This window comes from Pituophis catenifer, unplaced genomic scaffold (genome assembly GCF_029215685.1).
Source record: "Pituophis catenifer annectens isolate HBS135680 unplaced genomic scaffold, rPitCat1.0.hap2 SCAF_1, whole genome shotgun sequence".
Lineage (NCBI taxonomy): Eukaryota > Metazoa > Chordata > Lepidosauria > Squamata > Colubridae > Pituophis > Pituophis catenifer.
Window position 1 is genome coordinate 82,976,846 of NW_027256881.1, and position 17,585 is coordinate 82,994,430.

A 17,585-nucleotide genomic window follows, 5' to 3' on the forward strand; every position below is an offset into this window, starting at 1 on the left:
GGCTTAGGCCCGGGGTATCTGCAGGATCATCTCCTGCCTTCCTCCCACCGTCCGGTGCGCTCACACAGAGCGGGCCTCCTCAGGGTGCCGTCGGCCAGACAATGTCGGCTGGCGGCCCCCCGGGGGAGAGCTTTCTCTGTGGGAGCACCGACCCTCTGGAATGGGTTGCCCACCAGCCTCAGGACAGCCCCAGACCTCCTCTCCTTCCGCCACGAATTAAAGACGTGGCTTTTTCACCAAATGGGCTGAATCTGTAGGGGTGATTTCAAATTTTAATAATTTTTAATTGATTTTAATTTAATTTTAAACTGATTTTAAATTGTTTATGTAATTCTTTGTTTTGTTTTGTAAGCCGCCCTGAGTCCTACGGGAGAAGGGCGGCATATAAATTACATAAATAAATAAATAAATAAATAAATAAATAAATAAATAAAAACAAACAAACAAACAAACAAACAAACAAACAAACAAACAAACAAGGAGAGAAGCAACCTAGAACTAAGGAGAAATTTCCTGACAGTTAGAACAATTAATCAGTGGAAGTGAAATAACCTCTAGTGTTGGAACTTGCTCCAACACTAGAGATTTTAAAGAAGAGACTGGACAACAATTTGTCTGAAATAATATAGGGTATCCTGCCTAAGCAGTGGGTTGGACTACAGGACCTCCAAGGTCCCTTCCAACTCTTTTATTCTGCTATTGTTAATATATAACACATAAAGAAGGGTTGCTGGGATTGGGTATGTCTAGTTTAATGAAAAGAAGGACTAGGGGTGACATGATGGAAGATATCTCAGGGGTTGCCACAAAGAAGAGGGAGTCAGGCAATTCTCCAAAGTACTTGAGGGCAGGACAAGAAGCAATGGATGGAAACTAATCAAGGACAGAAGCAATTTAGAATTAAGAAGAAATTCCCTGACAGTTAGAACAATTAATCAGTGGAACAACTTGCCTCCAGAAGTTATGAATGTTCCCACACTGGAAGTTTTTAAAAAGAGACTGGACAACCATTTGCCTGAAATGGTGTAGGGTTTCCTGCTAAGCAGGGAGTTGGACTAGAAGACCTCCAAGATCCCTTCCAACTCTGTTATTCTATTCTATTCTATTCTATTCTATTCTATTCTATTCTATTCTATTCTATTCTATTCTATTCTATTCCATTCCATTCCATTCCATTCCATTCCATTCCATTCCATTCCATTCCATTCTCTGTATATTACTAGATACTATTCATATAAAAATATGACTGCAACATTTACTATGAGAGACCCAAACTCAGTGCAGGATTATCTGTAGCTAAAGCAAGAGGCTGTCAAAGTTTTACTTGCTGCCAGCAAAACACCACCACGTAACAACAGATAAGCTTCAAAATGGTTCCATTAATCTGGCAAGGTAAGAGGAAATGCAGGCTGTATGTCATAAGGTCAGTTATCTTCTGAGCCAGTTGTACTGGCTAGCATTCTTTCATGCTGCCAATAAAGCCAAGAAATCAGATCAGAATTTGACAGCTTTGCCCTCTGAGCCATGGTAAAATAAAGTAGGTCAAAACAACAGTCTAAGAAGCAAAATATGTTTCTAATAAAATTGATGTAAAAAGTAGCACGCATTTCTCTTCTATCGTAAGTTTAAAAAGCAAAGGATCTGTATTCATTATGGATGAATGAAATGGTTTATACATAAAGACAGAAATTTAAGAAATAGAGAAATGAAATACTGATAGAACAAAATAGGATAGTATTTCAAGATGCATTGGTTTAATCTAATCCAATGACAACTGTTTTTTGGCTTGTGCCTATAGATAAATTGTAATTAAATAAAATACCGAATTTTCTTCAGTGCAGAGTGAAAATAAAGTAATTCCTAATAGCTATTTTGTTGGTTATTATATTACAGTATAGTACTAAGAGATACATTACATAACTGCTAGTATCCTATAGCTTTTTTTCTTATATCCACACTGGAAATATTACCAGCACATCTCATGTGACAGTTCTGGCAGGAAAATTTACTGTTTCTTTCTCTGTCAGATGATGAGCTATGTGGAAACCACAGATGTCTACAGATGGACAGCAAAGGGCTGGGAGACAAGTGACCTACATGCCAGCAAAGGGCCAGGGAACAAGTGACCAATATGCCATGATATCATGATGCAAAATCTACGAAATATAAGCTTGTGTCACCAGCCAGGATCCATGGATGCAAAGCTGGAATTTGCATCATGATGTCATGGCATGTGTGCTGTTACTCTGATGCAATTTTGGTTTGGTGCAGATGCCTATGACAGACAAGTGGAGGAGATGTGTTCAAGTAAACAAATTCTTCCATAGATCTTCCAGTGACCTTAGTGCCTTTTCTTAATCAATTGCTCCTATCTCCTCATTCATATCTATATTCAATAGAGATGCTGAAGAATGGAATCAAGTACATAAGACTAAACCAGTGTTTTTCAACCTCAGCATTTTTTTTTTACCAAAATTCCACAGCCAGCGTATTGGACACTAAAGTCCACCCATCTACATGGGGCTCCCCCTGGGGTGCACCCGGAGGCTCCAGCTGGTCCAGAACGCGGCCGCGCGGGGGATTATGGGGACGACGAGGCGCTCCCATGTAACACCTCTCCTGCGCGAGCTGCACTGGCTCCCGGTGGTCTTCCGGGTGCGCTTCAAGGTGTTGGTGACCACCTTTAAAGCGCTCCATGGCTTAGGGCCGGGGTACTTACGAGACCGCCTTCTGCCACCAATAGCTTCCCACCGGCCAGTACGCTCGCACAGAGTGGGCCTCCTCAGGGTGCCGTCCGCCAGACAATGTCGGCTGATGACTCCCAGGGGGAGAGCCTTCTCTGTGGCGGCGCCCACCCTCTGGAACAACCTCCCCCCAGAGATACGTACAATAACAGACCTCCGGATTTTTCGTCGGGCCCTGAAAACCCATTTATTTCAACTAGCTGGGCTGGCTTGAGTTAAATTTTAAATTGATTTTAAATTGGGTTGTTTTAATTTATGGCCAAAATATTTAATTATTTTAAACTGCTTTTAAATTTTGTATGTATTGTTTTTTACTTTGGCTGTTTACCGCCCTGAGTCCTATTTGGAGAAGGGCGGTATAGAAATAAGAACAAAATAAAAATAAAAATAAATAAAAATCTTAAAGTTGCCAAGTTTGAAAAACAACAGTCTAAACCCGTGATGGCGAATCTATGGCACACGTGCCAAAGGTGGCATGCAGAGTCCTCTCTGTGGGCATGCGCGCCGTAGTGTGGAAAACGGCCTGAAAACAACCCCCCAAAACCCAAAAATGGCCTGAAAACAACCCCCAAAAAACAGGCATGCGCGCACCGGTCAGCTGGTCTTCAAGTTTCTGGTGCTCCGGCATACATGAAGAGCAGGTGGCTGGCGGGCATGCGTGTGCCAAAAACCCGAAGACCAGTTGGCCAGCGCGCGCATACTTACCAGCCAGCTGGTCTTTGGGTTTCCGGCACTCTGATGTGCTCGCATGCACGCACATTTCGGTTTGGGCATTTGGTGCCGAAAAGGTTCGCCGTGACCTTACTTACACATTTTGGCAGAGAATGCATTCTTTGAATCATATACATTATGATGACTAAAATTAGGTCTATGCAAAGCCTTCCAAAGAGATATGACAACCTTCTACAGGCATTTGCAATCAAGAAAGCTAGATTCTCAGTTTCCCATTAGAGGTATGTATTGAAAGGGGTTCCATCATAGGAACTGGAGATGTGTTCTTTACCCCCTATTGTTCAGTGAGTATGTTAAGACAGGCCTTCTCTGATCCTCTGTCTTCATGTAGAGCAGTGGTTCTCAACCTGTGGGTCGCGACCCCTTTGGGGGTCGAATGACCCTTTCACAGGGGTCGCCTAAGACCATCGGAAAACACATATTTTCAATGGTTTTAGGAATAATTTTATTGTTGGGGGTCACCACAACATGAGGAACTGTATTAAAGGGTCGCAGCATTAGGAAGGTTGAGAATCACTGATGTAGAGGGATGTTTTTCCCTGCTCACTAGATATGGCAGGAATGCACATTTCTTACCCTGCAGTGTTTTGCAAAGAGATGTACCCTTTCCAGGCTCAGATAATTCCAGGGCAAGGAGCTTCACACCTTGCAAGAACACAATGGAGGTCCTCTCTTTCAACAATGAAAACATCAACATATTTTGCAATGTCTGGAAGCTGGCATGCAGATGCACTCTTGGTCTCAGAGGAAGTGCTGCCTTTGTGCTTAGTGTAGTGCAAACTTTGTGTGGCATGTTATGCAAAAACTTAACTTTGATAATGTGTAGATTTATGCCAGGGGTGAAATCCAGCAGGTTTTGACAGGTTCTGGAGAACCGGCGGAAATTTTGAGCAGTTCGGAGAACTGACAAATACCACCTCTGGCTGGTCCCCGAGTGGGGTGGGAATGGAGATTTTGCAATATCCTTCCCCCAGGAGTGGGGTGGGAATGGAGATTTTGCAGTATCCTTCCCCTGCCACACCCCACCAAGCCATACCATGCCCACCAAGTCAGGGCCACAGAACCGGTAGTAAAAAAATTTGGATTTCACCACTGATTTATGCTTCATCTTAAAAAAAAAAATTCCCAGATCAAGTCAGTCTGAAGTAAAAATGCATGTACCATGCATCCAGATGCTTTAATCTATGTTTTTTATTTTAGGGAGGGCATAACAAAGACAATTCTATGCAGCGATCTATTTACTTTTGTTGAAAGGTAGAACTGTGAGTTACACTTTTCTAGAATACATATCCTTACAACATGTATGGGACAAACCAGATAAAGGATTTCTATTGCTTTGGCTGTATTTTAAAAGAATGGGAAATATAACTCAGAAGTATCTCTGTAATTATATGCAGCTACAACTGAAAATATGTCCTGCTCATGTTAAGTAGTTCTGTAGATGGCATTTTGACTCTGACTTCTAAAATAAAAAATATTAATTATAAATTTGATTCATTTCCTCTCTCCATTAAAGAACATCTCAAAAAAGGAAGACCAGAGGAGAGGGGGTGACTTGAATTTTAAATTCAGTGGTTTAGTGCACCCTGTTATTAACACAGCTGCCTGCAATTTCTGCTGGTTCGAATCTCTCCAAGGCTCAAGGTTGACTCAGCCTTCCATCCTTTCTAAGGTAGGTGAAATGAGGACCCAGTTTGTGGGGGCAATAAGCTGACTTTGTATAAAATATACAAAAGAATGAAGGCTATTGCTTAACGCATTGTAAGCCGCCCTGAGTCTCCGGAGAAGGGCGGCATATAAATCAATTTTTTTTTAAAAAAAAAATACAATTCATCTGGAAGAAGACATTTATTGCAATGTATGTTAAGTAAGCTAACTAATAAATGGACTGCAGAATTCCAAAGATTTAAGATACAGAAAACGCTGAAGTGTCATTTGGTAACATCCATGTAAAACTACGCTGGAAAAGAAGCCCAAACCTTTGATCTCTAGAAAACAATCTGAGGCTCAGTACATTGAAAGAGCAATCTTATCTATCCAGAAATGAGGCCTATTGAATTGATGGAGCAGCAGACATAAAAGAGCAGTACTGAAGATATCAGTCATTGATATAAAAGGTTAAACATATTTTTAAAAGAATGGTATCATACACTTAGAACAATGCTGGTATGACTCTACTTTCAAAAGGAACAGCCTCACAAATTTAAACCAATGCTGTTATATCACATTTTAAGTATTTGTGGCCAGGCATAATATTAAAATTGGAATTTATGTAGACTGTTTAGAAATTTAGAAGTGAGATAAATCTGAATATTGCAATTTCCTGCAAAATATAACACTGCATTAAGCAAATATGAGCTGTAAGAGTAGATAAAAATCACATAAACAAAGCTATGAGTAAGCTAAGCCATTTTTGCAAACAACAATTTTAATTCTTATCACAACAACTTCAGTTATCAACTGAAGATAGACTAGGGAGATAGACTAGGCAGCATTTCAGGACAATCTGCAACTAAATGAATGAATGGTTTCAAATGTAAACACTTCTGAGGGCCATTTCATTACCCAAACTAGGTAACATCATCAGTTTGGGTAATGAAACATCTGCAAGAAAATAAACAAGCTCAGAGAGTACCATGGACCACTCATTTCAATCTTGAGCTACAAATATTCTGGTTTATTGGTAAACACTTCTGGATATCAACTAAATTGGAGAAGCTGAAAATGCTTCTCAAGACCAGGGCCAATCCAGAGGGGCACACCCCAACTGTAAATTCTGACTATCTCCGCAGGCCCTTGATCTTGCTATTTCTGCTGTGTGAACAGTCATAAGATTAAGAAAATTTTACTCATATGACCAACGTATAGTCTAGAAAGAGATGGAAATGAATGCCCTGAACTAAAAATGAAACTTAGTTTGAGAGTACCGCTATAGTAGGACTGCAGCGGTAATGAATTAAAAATGTGGATACGTGTATTTTTATTCATTCATTCATTTTTATATATATATTTTATTATTGAAAAAGTTTTTCAAATACAGATTTTTCCCCATTTTTCCCCCCTCCACCCTAACCCCCCTCCCCCTCCCCTCCCCCCGTGGCTTCTCCAAAATAAAATCCAAATTAACATCCAATTATATAATACTTTACCATCCTTTTACACCACCCCCCACATGCTAACCATTTCTTTCTAACATTATTATTATATCCCCCCTATACTATACTATACATTTCAAAGCAACCTTCAGCTATAAAACTATATAATAAATCCTAATTTGGCATTTATTCAACTCATAATCTACCCATTTCCTCCACCCCCAAACATATATCTCTTAGTTCAAATCTTTTCCATATATTTATATCTAAACATAACATCCCTTTTCCTAAACTAAACAATCAATAACCTATCTCCACCCATTTTCCTACAGGTCTGACATACATAATATTTTTAATATCTTCGTTCTTCTGCCCACACCACACCACTAAAAGATATTTCCATATATAAATAAAATCCTCAGATGACTTTAAATTTATAATCCATATAATGTCTTCTGTAATGTCTTTCAACTGGATTATTAATTCCATCACCCATGTTAGGGTAATATCAGGTTCAGCTTCCAACAGTATATTCAGTATCTTCAATTACCATCTGCCCCCATCAATAATAAGTATTTTCATATATAAAAAACCAACCAAGTGACTTTATATTTATATTCTATGTAGTATCTTCTGTAGTGTCTTTTATCTAGATTATTAATTCCAACCACCACATTGGGGTAACAACCAGATTTTCTGCATGCCCCAATCCCATAGATCTCTTGCCACATAACTCAACATATACGTAATCCATTTTTCAAAGAGTCCAAAATAGAAAGTTCCAATCCATTCAATCAGAGGCCATATTCCACATCCCAAAAGCACCAGCATTGCAGAGATCTGTTATTCTTCTCAAAATGGTATAAGTCAATAATTTGCCTCAGTTATATTTTCATGTATCAGCCTTCTATAAATCCCGCTTATTATATTTAGTCGTCTCTTAAGTAACTGGCATTAGACTGTTGTTTAGTTTAAAAAAAATTTAGTTTTGTAGGACCTGCTTCTTCTTTTCTTGGCTTTTTGTGGTTTAGATCTCCATCCTAGTTGCCTTTCTAGAACTTGCATATCAGCTGATTGATTTCCATGCTGGTCTATAACTTGATAAGACATCACATTAAAATCCAAAGCCGCCTCTCTTGTATTTATAGGTAATCCAGCTATGACCTCTGAAGGAGAATCCAAAAGCGGCTCATCCAAAAGGGCCTCTGCAACTTGTTGTTTTTCCATTACCTCCATCTCCATCTGCTTAGCCTGAGTTTCAATCTCTTGTTCATTTTGCTTTTCTTTATTCCCCTCCTGTATTCCTAACACTGATGGCATACATGGAGATGTTGGATCCATTTTAAAAACCTTGTAGTAAAATTCTTCTGCTTTTTCAACAGTATTTAGTTGATATCTTTCTCCTTGATATCTCAATATTATACCAACTGGAGCATCCCACCTAAATGGGATGTTTTGTTTCTTTAGCTCAGTCACCAAAAATCCAAAGTCCTTTCTATCTTTTAACATCTTGGACGGCAGCTCTTTATATATGCAAATCTTCCTTCCGTTCCTTTCCAGAGTGGAGTTAAAAGACTTATGCACAATATCATTTCTTATTACTCTATCAGTAAAGTAAATCACCACATCTCTAGGCAACTGCCTTTGCTTTGCAACCCAAGAATTCACTCTGTAGATCTTATCAATCCTACAGGATACCTCTTCAGGACTAATCTTTAAAATCCCAGCCAGAACTTCAGCAGACATCTTTCTCAAGTCATCTCTATTATTTTCCTGTATTCCCCTCATTCTGACTGCAAATTCCATGGACCTGTATTGCATCATTATGACTTCTTTTTCAATCCTTTGTTTTATATTGTCTGCATTGTAAATCTTGTGGTCAGCTTCCTTTATTTTAGACTTTACTTCTGAGCTATTGTCTTGAATATTTATCAAATCATTTTCAATTCTTTGTATTTTATTGTCCAAATTAGAAAACTTATTATCAGCTTCCTTCATTATAGACTCTAATTCTAAGTTGGTATCGTTATCCATCTTTATAACTATTCCTGAGAAAGTTTTCAAAGCTGTTACAATCTGTTGTTTCAGGTTGGCATATTTTCGTTGTACCAACTCTTTAATTTCCTGCCTGAATTTTTCAAGATTCTGGTTCACAATCTCATTATGTCTTGCCATCTCCTCCAAAACAAATTCCTTTAGGTCTTTAAAACCATTCTTCTGAATCTGCAAGCTCAAAACTTGTTCATATGATTTGTAAATGGGGGAGCCCTCCCCAGCTGCTTGTTTGTCTGGCTTTGTCAGTTTTAACGCCATCCTGCCACACAGACAAACTCTTTTTAAAGAAAGAGACTTCTCTCCAAACGGTATCAATATCAAGTCTCTAAGAAGGAAGAAACATAAAGTAGAAATTTTTCTCTTCAATACTAGCCAGCGCTATTATTTCAGATACTTTGTAACGTATTAAACTATTCAGGCGAAAGGACTTTCACTTTCAGCTTTCTTCTTCTCAAGCCTCAGCCAGTCGCCATTTTAAACTTTTTTTTATTCGCTTTTAAAATCACTTATAGAATTGTTAGAAATACTTGCGATTTAGGGTCCCAAATCCGGATTTCATCCTGTTTGTTTAGACAATCTGTTAATTTTCATTAATTGGATTGGTCCCGTCGCCTGGCTCTGCAAAAAGTAGAGTTCCCCCGAAGCCCGGAGCAACGGCGAGCTGAATAGGGAGCCACATTCTGCTTCCTCTCCAAGAGTAATAAAAAACTCTGGGGAGTTTGCAGAGGGCTCTACCTGTCCTCGCCGGCTCTATCTCACGTCTCCTCAAGGAGACGGAGTTTTTCGAGCCATCTCTTTACAGGCAACGAGGCTGGCGGTCCCGAAAGACCGTCTGGCGGCAAGGGAAGCCAAACCGGAAGCCATTCATTTTTATATTATATTTAGAGACTGCTCATCTCCCTCATAGAGCAACTAGGGAGTATATAAATAGACATAAAAACATGAATATATATGTGTGTATATATATATGTATGTGTGTGTGTATAAAAATAATAAAAAGTTAAAACAAGAATAAAATAATTAAAATTCAGAATTAAAAAGGCAGGGGAGAAACTACACTATTTATTTATATCAATCTTAAGAGAGAGAAAAATGATCTTGCTTGAATACCAATGGCCTGTGAGATTTGTAGACTACAAACCTCTGGACATCTCATGAAAATATAGCAATGATATGCTCTAAAGCATGCAAATTGTTCTACATTATTTATACTACATTATTCTACATAATGTGTAGAATATAGAATAATGTAGAATAATGTAGAAAATATTCTACATTATTTTCTTGGAAGTGGCACACATTTAAAGTCTTTATAATTTAAGGACAAACCACAAGAGCTCTATCCTTGCTGATAACGTAGAATCATGCCATATCTCTGATACTATCTTCCAGTGCCAATTCTTATGGTCTGCCTTAAATGATTAATTGCTGGTGAAGTAGTGAGCAAATTGTAGGTCTGGGGCTACAGGTAACATAAACAGGTCGCCTACATTGTTGCACTGTATCAATTCTGCAACCTGCACAATTTGGGTTCCTTATTATGTTATCTGTTGCTACAATAAAATATTAAATGGTATTCATCTCAAGGTTCAACTACTACAACACACTCTATATGGGGATGCCCTGAAAACTACTTGAAAGCTTCAGCTAGTCCAGAATGCAGCAAAACAGGCACTGAAGGGCATATCTCAGTATGTCCATGTGACATGTCTTCTCTGCAATCTACCCTGGTCCCGTCTGCTTTTCGGGTACAATTCCAAGATCAATTCAACAGCATAAATAACACTGGGTTATTTGAGGGTCTAGCTATCTCCATGGTTTCTCCATGGATGGTGTATGTTTAATAGTTGGGCTGGTCATTATTCAGAGGACTGCAACTCTGCCTAGCAAACCATCACTTTGAGAAATGAACTGCCCATGCACAGCTCTCTATGCAGATGAATTACCGAAGGAAAAAGAGGAAGTGGCTTTTTTTTTTTTTAGCTTCATCCTCCCTGTACTGACATTCTATTTCAACTCCTGGCCTCTTCCTGCACTCTTGAGGCTGCAAGTAGTTTGACATTGTTTTAAGTTCACTGTTCTGAAATGTTTCAGTTCATCAACCATATAAAGAGTAGCCTCAGTGGGTTTCAAGGATATTCCATACATATCTCTTCATCATCCAATGGGGAGAACGGGAAGGGGCAAAGGTGCTCCAAAGATGGAGGAAAAACATGAACCATCATGGTTAAGCCTTCAAACTGTTACCCACTACTCATTCCTCATATGCCTCTTGCTTTGACAGAGATAGTGTTGAATTGCTGCTGACATTACTTGATGTTTAGCAACATTAGAAAGTGACACAAAAATAAAGCAGAACTTTCCAGGATGCCAAACTTGCTTTCTTGATTTTTTTGGTTTATATGGCTGTCCATCTCACACTCTGGCGGCAAGTAATGATTTAAAAAGCACAAAAATCGTAACACGCAACCTCAACATACAACCCTCAATGCCCAAGGATAAAACAATTATCTTAACACTGAAGACTCTGGCTAACAACGTATAGCATATCCATCTGGTCGATCACTTATATCTTTTATGTACATTGAGAGCTTATGCACCGAATTCCTTGTGTGTTCAGTCACACTTGGCCAATAAAGAATTCTGTTCTGTTCTGTTCTGTTCTGTTCTGTTCTATACTATTCTATTCTATTCTGACTTTGCAGACTCTGCAAGTAGTTATGCTAGTCAGTCTCACAGAAGTCAACCCCGTTTCATGAAGATAACAAAGAAAGAACAGTAGCAGCAGCAACGTATTGCTTACTTATTTGTTTACTGGATTCTTGCCAACTTTTCTCCAGGAATAGTGTAGGTAACACTTTCTCCATTTCTTTCCCACAACAGCAACAACACAAGGTAGTTTGAGCTGAGATAGAACGACTGGCCCAAAGCTTCTCAGTGGTTGAGATTGAACTAGAACCAGTGTCTCTTTAGTAGCACTCCACATTTTAACCATGATGCCATGCTGCAGTGGTAGGATTCAATTTTTTTACTACTGGTTCTGTGGGTGTGGCATGCTTGGTGGGTGTGGCTTGGTGGGCGTGGCAGGGGAAGGATGCTGTAAAATCTCCATTCCCACCCCACTCCAGGGGAAGGTTACTGCAAAATCCCCATTTCCTCCTGATCAGCTGGGACTCAGAAGGCAGAAAATAGATGGGGGCGGAGCCAGTCAGAGGTGGTATTTACCGGTTCTCCAAACTACTCAAAATTTCTGCTACCGGTTCTCCAGAACTAGTCATAACCTGATGAAACCCACCTCTGCCATGCTGATACACCCACCCTCATTCTCAGAAGAGGTTTAAGTTGCTGTGCTCAGACGGTCTAATTTCTGAAAGTCTTGCCAGGTATTGGATGAGGAAAGCAACTAGAAAAAATGTTTGTTACTGTCAGTTGTACAAAACCTAAAAGGATACTATATATTTGAAATTTGACACTGATCAACTAGCTTGATTAGTGTTAGTTTGGCTCCTTGTCGAAGTAAGTTTTGATATGGATGAGTACCTTGGCTCTGTATGACTGGAACCTAGGGATTTACAAATAGAGCACTATAAAATAACTTTTGGTACTCATTTAGCTGCAAGTCAGCTGAGAAATTGCTTTTACAGAAGTGCTAAAAAAATGGGTGGATCTGCTACAACAGGCTTGCTTAATAAACATTGGCACTGGGGCAGAGTTGTACCACCTTCTTTGTCCAAACAAATCAAACACAGAGACTGCTGTCTGATGGTAGAAGGATATTTATGCAAAGTTGTTGTTTTTCAAATACGGCTCTTGGGGCCATTCAGTTCAATGATCACACCCAACACATGAGTCTTTCAAGCAAAGAAAGTCTGAGATGTCATGATAAGATAATTTCCAAAAGAAGCCTAACAATACTACTTCTGCAGTCTTCAGAAGAGAAGTGGGGAGAAATGTAAGCTGCCTCATGTTTAGACAATGCATGTGGGGAAGGAAGACAGAGTTAGTACCAAAGAACTTTCTTTAGGATATTATGAACAAGATGCTGCATGGGTGTAGAACCCACAGATATAAATCCCAGAGACCAAACTGAGGAATTATACCAGCTACCATGTCTCTTGTGCAATGATCATCTAATAGTTCAGGTAAAAAATGGGTTTTATTAAATGAATATAATTGGCCGCAAATGTACTAAACCACGGGTGTCAAACTCGCAGCATCACATTGCCATCATGTATCACAATGTTTTTCCCCTTCACTGAGCTGGGGTGGGGGTGGCTTGTGCGTGATGCATCCGGTCTGTGGGCCGCCCGTTGGACACCTCTGTACTAAATCCATACATACAGAATAAGGGAGAAGACCGGGATCAGAGGTATTGCTCCAGGAGAGATGGAATGATAAAGAAAAGTTTCTTCATTGGGGCTAAAGTTTCACCCACCTCACACTTCAAGACTAGGTCGAACAAACACAGATAACCAAGTTCAGGAACACTGATAAAAATAAGAGTATGTTACTTTTGAGTATGCAGATTTTGCTCTGAGCCCAGTATGGATGATAGCCTGGTTGAATGACCGCTTGAAATACTTGACACATAATATACTGTGGGTATTCCAGCACCTGCTATCTTTTTCTTCTAATCACTCTTTCCCCATGCAAAGAAGAGCTCTCAATCATTCTGGCTTGCCTTTGTTAAGGTCCAAATATCTAATTGCTTTCCATCTTTGATGTCCACTAATTCAACTCACAAGGCTTTTCCCACCTGCTCAGCTGAACAATGATGTGAGGCAAATTAAACCCATCTGCTTAAATTGAAGGGAGTTCTCTATCCATAAAATAGGCTACATTAACACCAAAGAAATTGCAAGGACATGCCTTACATGCCTGGGAGGCAAATAACATCATCAGTAAGAGGTGTTATCTAAAGTGGCCACTGCATGGCAGGTTGGGAAGATAAGACAGAAGTGCTGTATCTTCTATTTGGATACAGAAAGTGGTGTTTCATCTCTGAATTAGATCAATTTGTCCCAAACTAGGATTCTTCAAAAGTTTGGACTACAACTCTCAAAACTGACCACCCTGGCTTGAAAGTCTACCAATTCTGCCTGGCATATTTGGGGTCAAATTAGGGCTTGCTGCACTAAAATCAATAAACCTTTGAGTTTAAGCTTCGGGGTAGGGGAGTTGCCCTAATGTGAGGTTTACAGTGATTTTGTAATAGTGACGGAGTCTCCCTGCGTGCTACAACTAGTTATTTAGACAACATAACAGCCTGCCAGTGAGTAGGCTTTTAATTACATTTTTTTAATGGAAAGAGTCAGCCTTTTGTTTATTTGTTGAACTCAATAAATGAGGGCTTTGGTATAAATTATGGCTCTACCAAGAGGATTTGGGACTTTCTCCACCTCTGGAGAAAGTAAATGAATTGTCTCCATGGAGGAAAAAGCCCTTTAAGTAATTCAGGCCTATTTTTAAAAGAAATTATTAGTTTAGTGTGCAAATATACAAAGTTCTTGTTTTAATAATGGGTTCTGCCTTAGTCCTTCATATTCTTTTTATTTTTTTATCACTAGAAATCTGAGCCATATGGTGCTATAGATTTCATGTTTTGCATCTTCCTAAAAAAATAGGCACTATTTCCTAGCTGTGTGGGAGATGACAAAGAATGCTATTTGTCCTGGAAGTTAAATTCAGGAGAGTCAAGTTAGACTGTGCGCTTTATCTAAGAGAGCAATTGAAAACACACAGGCCCACAATCTTGATCTACTATTGTTCTGATTAGTGATGCTTCTTTGCTCTACTCTCACCAGTGAACTAAATTGTATCACTCAACTTGAGTTTAACTTAATATGGATTAGAAATTAAGCTTCAAAATTTATTATTTTTTCTGCCACACATGGACTAGAGAATGGACTTATCCCAAAAATCCTTTTTCTGCGGGTTGAACATTCTGAAGTGGTCATTCTGGAGGCTAGGATAGAAAAGATGCTGATGATGACTGCCCTGAGAGGGAAAAGTACTCTTCCCCATGTTTGAGAATGACAAGTCAGAAAGAACACTCAAAAATACAACTTTTGAAAAGGTGGGAGGGCAGCAGAGATATGTTTATAGGTTGCAAATACTGACATGGTTCCCAATCATTTTTTCTGATAATACCTTGGTGGCAGGGGTGAAATACTCCCGGTTCGGACCGGATCGCCTGATCCGGTAGCAATGGAGGCGGGTGGTTCGGAGAACCGGTAGCAAAAATGGTTTTAAAAGTAAAAGAAAAAAAATTGGCCACGCCCACCCAGTCACATTAACCCCCCCACCGAGCCATGCCCACAGTACCAGTAGTAACAAATTTTAGATTTCACCACTGCTTGGTGGACTGGATGTCCTATCTCAGGGGTATCAAACCTGATTGCATCATGGTCCATATCGTGACGTATTGGGATGTTTTTTGCCTTTGCAGAGCTGGGGTGGGTGTGGCTTGTGTGGGCCGTATCCGGCCCATGAGCTGCCAGTTTGAGAGGCCTGTTCTATCTCCACTGTAGAAAAGGAGCCTTCATTTAATTTTAATCTTCTGAGCCAGGCTCTTTTTAAGTGGGACATATTCAGAGCTATCCCCGAGGTAGCATTCTTGCCTAGAGAGACCTAGACTTTATTGAGAACTTTTCTCCAGCCAAAAGATGCTAACTTACATCTTTAACTGAGATGTAAGGATATGGAGGACTATATGGCAGCTTTATAGGACGATGTTAATGTTGGGGGGGGGCAGCTGAGGTAGCAGCATTTCTAGTGAATTGACCTCCAATCCCTGTAGATCGATTAGTTTCACATTTCAAAGGATGGCTTGATACAAGTCTTGATCTGTCTGGATATCAGTGTGAGCTGCCAAAAGAAACTAGGAGACTGTCCAAGTTTGTGAATTCCTCTGTTTAATTCCAGTAGTTTATTGTTCAGATTATATCAGTCTTTTTCTAATACAAGATTTGGGCCTGGGGCAGAATGGAGGGAGAATCACTTCCTGGACCAGCAACTGATTCTCCTTCCATTCTGCCCCAGGCCCAAATGAAAGACTGAATTGATCTTAGCGATGAAGGTTGTGAGTAGTTGCAGAACGATGCTGTCTGGCTGGACAATGCAGAACTCCTTTTGGTCAAAGAATATGCCTATTTATGATAATATCTTGGCTACCAGAAATGTTACCTTCTATCTCAGATGCTCTAGTCTAAGGTATGTACAAGTGATTGAATGGAGCCAGGTGAGGACAAAGTACAAGCTGGAGGTTCCATGATGAATGCTGGCAGATGTTTAATGGAGTTAATAGAGAGACCTTTCATGTATCACTTGGTGTGAACATGTAAGATTATTCCACAGCACTAGGACTAAGGAATGGTCCAAAAGCTGTATGCAGAGGATGCTTTACTGTAGAAAAGCCAGGCCTTGAGTGTTAAAGTTGATGGTTCTAGCCCAATAACTCACTAATCAAAATGTATTTTATTTTCAAGCTTTTATTTTAGACCTGGATAGATCCTAGGCCTCTTTAATCATTAAACCTTTAACGTTACGTTTCTCTCTTTTAGATACACAACTAGAACTGCACAGATTTACCTCAGAGAGACCTTTTTATACCCGAGGGGAGGAGTCAGGAATCAGGTAGGATTATGGAAATGAGGGGGCGTGCATTATTGTTAACCCTTGCAGAAATGTAAGAAGGTAGAGATACAGACAAGATATAAACAAGTTAGACATTTTACATAACATTGAGAAATGGAAATTGACATTGGGAATCTTCTCTTCTTTTTAGCCCTTCTGAACAAAACTAGCCTAGATTAGGTTGTAAATACAGGTAACAGAAGCTCTTTTGAATGCTGGATTTTATTAAAACAGTCTTAATATCATATTCCAGGCTAATGAGGTGATTCCTTGCATATACTATGACCAGCTGAGATCCAAATCACTGAAGACGTTTGTTGCTTCTGCTCCCTGGAAAAGGGATGGAAAGCATGTAATGAATTGTTGCGCCCTATGACTGGAGAGAGTTGCTAGGAGCTCTGTGGCTGGCATCCTGAAGATCAACAAAATTTGTTCAAACATTGGGAATTGAGGGTCACTTGGATCTAAGAAAGCCACTCCAATGACATACTCTGGATCTGCAGGATGCATCCTGCTACATAAGCAAGTACTCATTCTCTGGCAAAGACTGGAATAATCATCCTACAGATGATTGAGGATGACCTCTCTATCTCAGGGAGATTACTAGGCACAGGGGAGACCTCTGCAACTGATGACTAGAACTCAAGAATTTCTGGTCTTGTCTTAGCCATGATTGACTGGGTGACTTTGAGGCAGTCACTCTCTTTCAGCCCAATCCACCTCACAAGGTTGTTGTTGTGGAGATATTCCTGAAATCCCAAAATGATTCTTAGTTTGCAAATGAGTAGTCTTCCTCATCATCTTACCATATCAAGGTCTTGAGATACCCTTCGTTTACGCAGTTCTTCCATTCTTTCACATACATCGGTAAAACAGGTATTATAGTAATCTGCATACTGTTGAGCCAGATCATCAATGTTGCCCAGTGACCCATCCTGCAGAAAAATACAGAAGGAACAGTGTAAGGATTCAACAATTCTTAGCAAATTTAAAGACATCAATGTAGTTACAGAATGGGGACAGCACTTCAATATCTATCTATAGTGCTAAAAAAAAAGCAGGGAGGATACAAGAAATTCCTATTTACTTCAAAGTGATACGTTGTTAAGACATTATTATATAATGAGGTTGTGCAATGCTTTAGATCCGTGATGGCAAACCTATGGCAAGTGTGCCAAAGCTGGCACGCAGAGCCCTCTCTGCGGGCACGCGAGCTGTTGCCCAGCTCAGCTCCACCGCACATGCGCGCATCTCCTGCCGGCCAACTGAATTTTGGGATGCGCAGGGGATAGGGCGCATGTGGGATATGCATGTGCATGCACAG

General features: G+C 39.9%; 1 protein-coding gene across 1 annotated transcript in view; it reads right to left on the bottom strand.

Annotated features, from left to right (window-relative positions):
* The window catches only part of LOC139322774 (SAM and SH3 domain-containing protein 1-like), a 629,849-nt gene that overhangs the window by 93,295 nt on the left and 518,969 nt on the right, over window positions 1-17,585 (bottom strand). Inside the window, exon 2 of the mRNA XM_070951997.1 lies at window positions 17,068-17,196. Within this exon, the coding sequence (XP_070808098.1) occupies window positions 17,068-17,196 (129 nt within the window). The remainder of the gene's footprint in view (window positions 1-17,067; window positions 17,197-17,585) is intronic.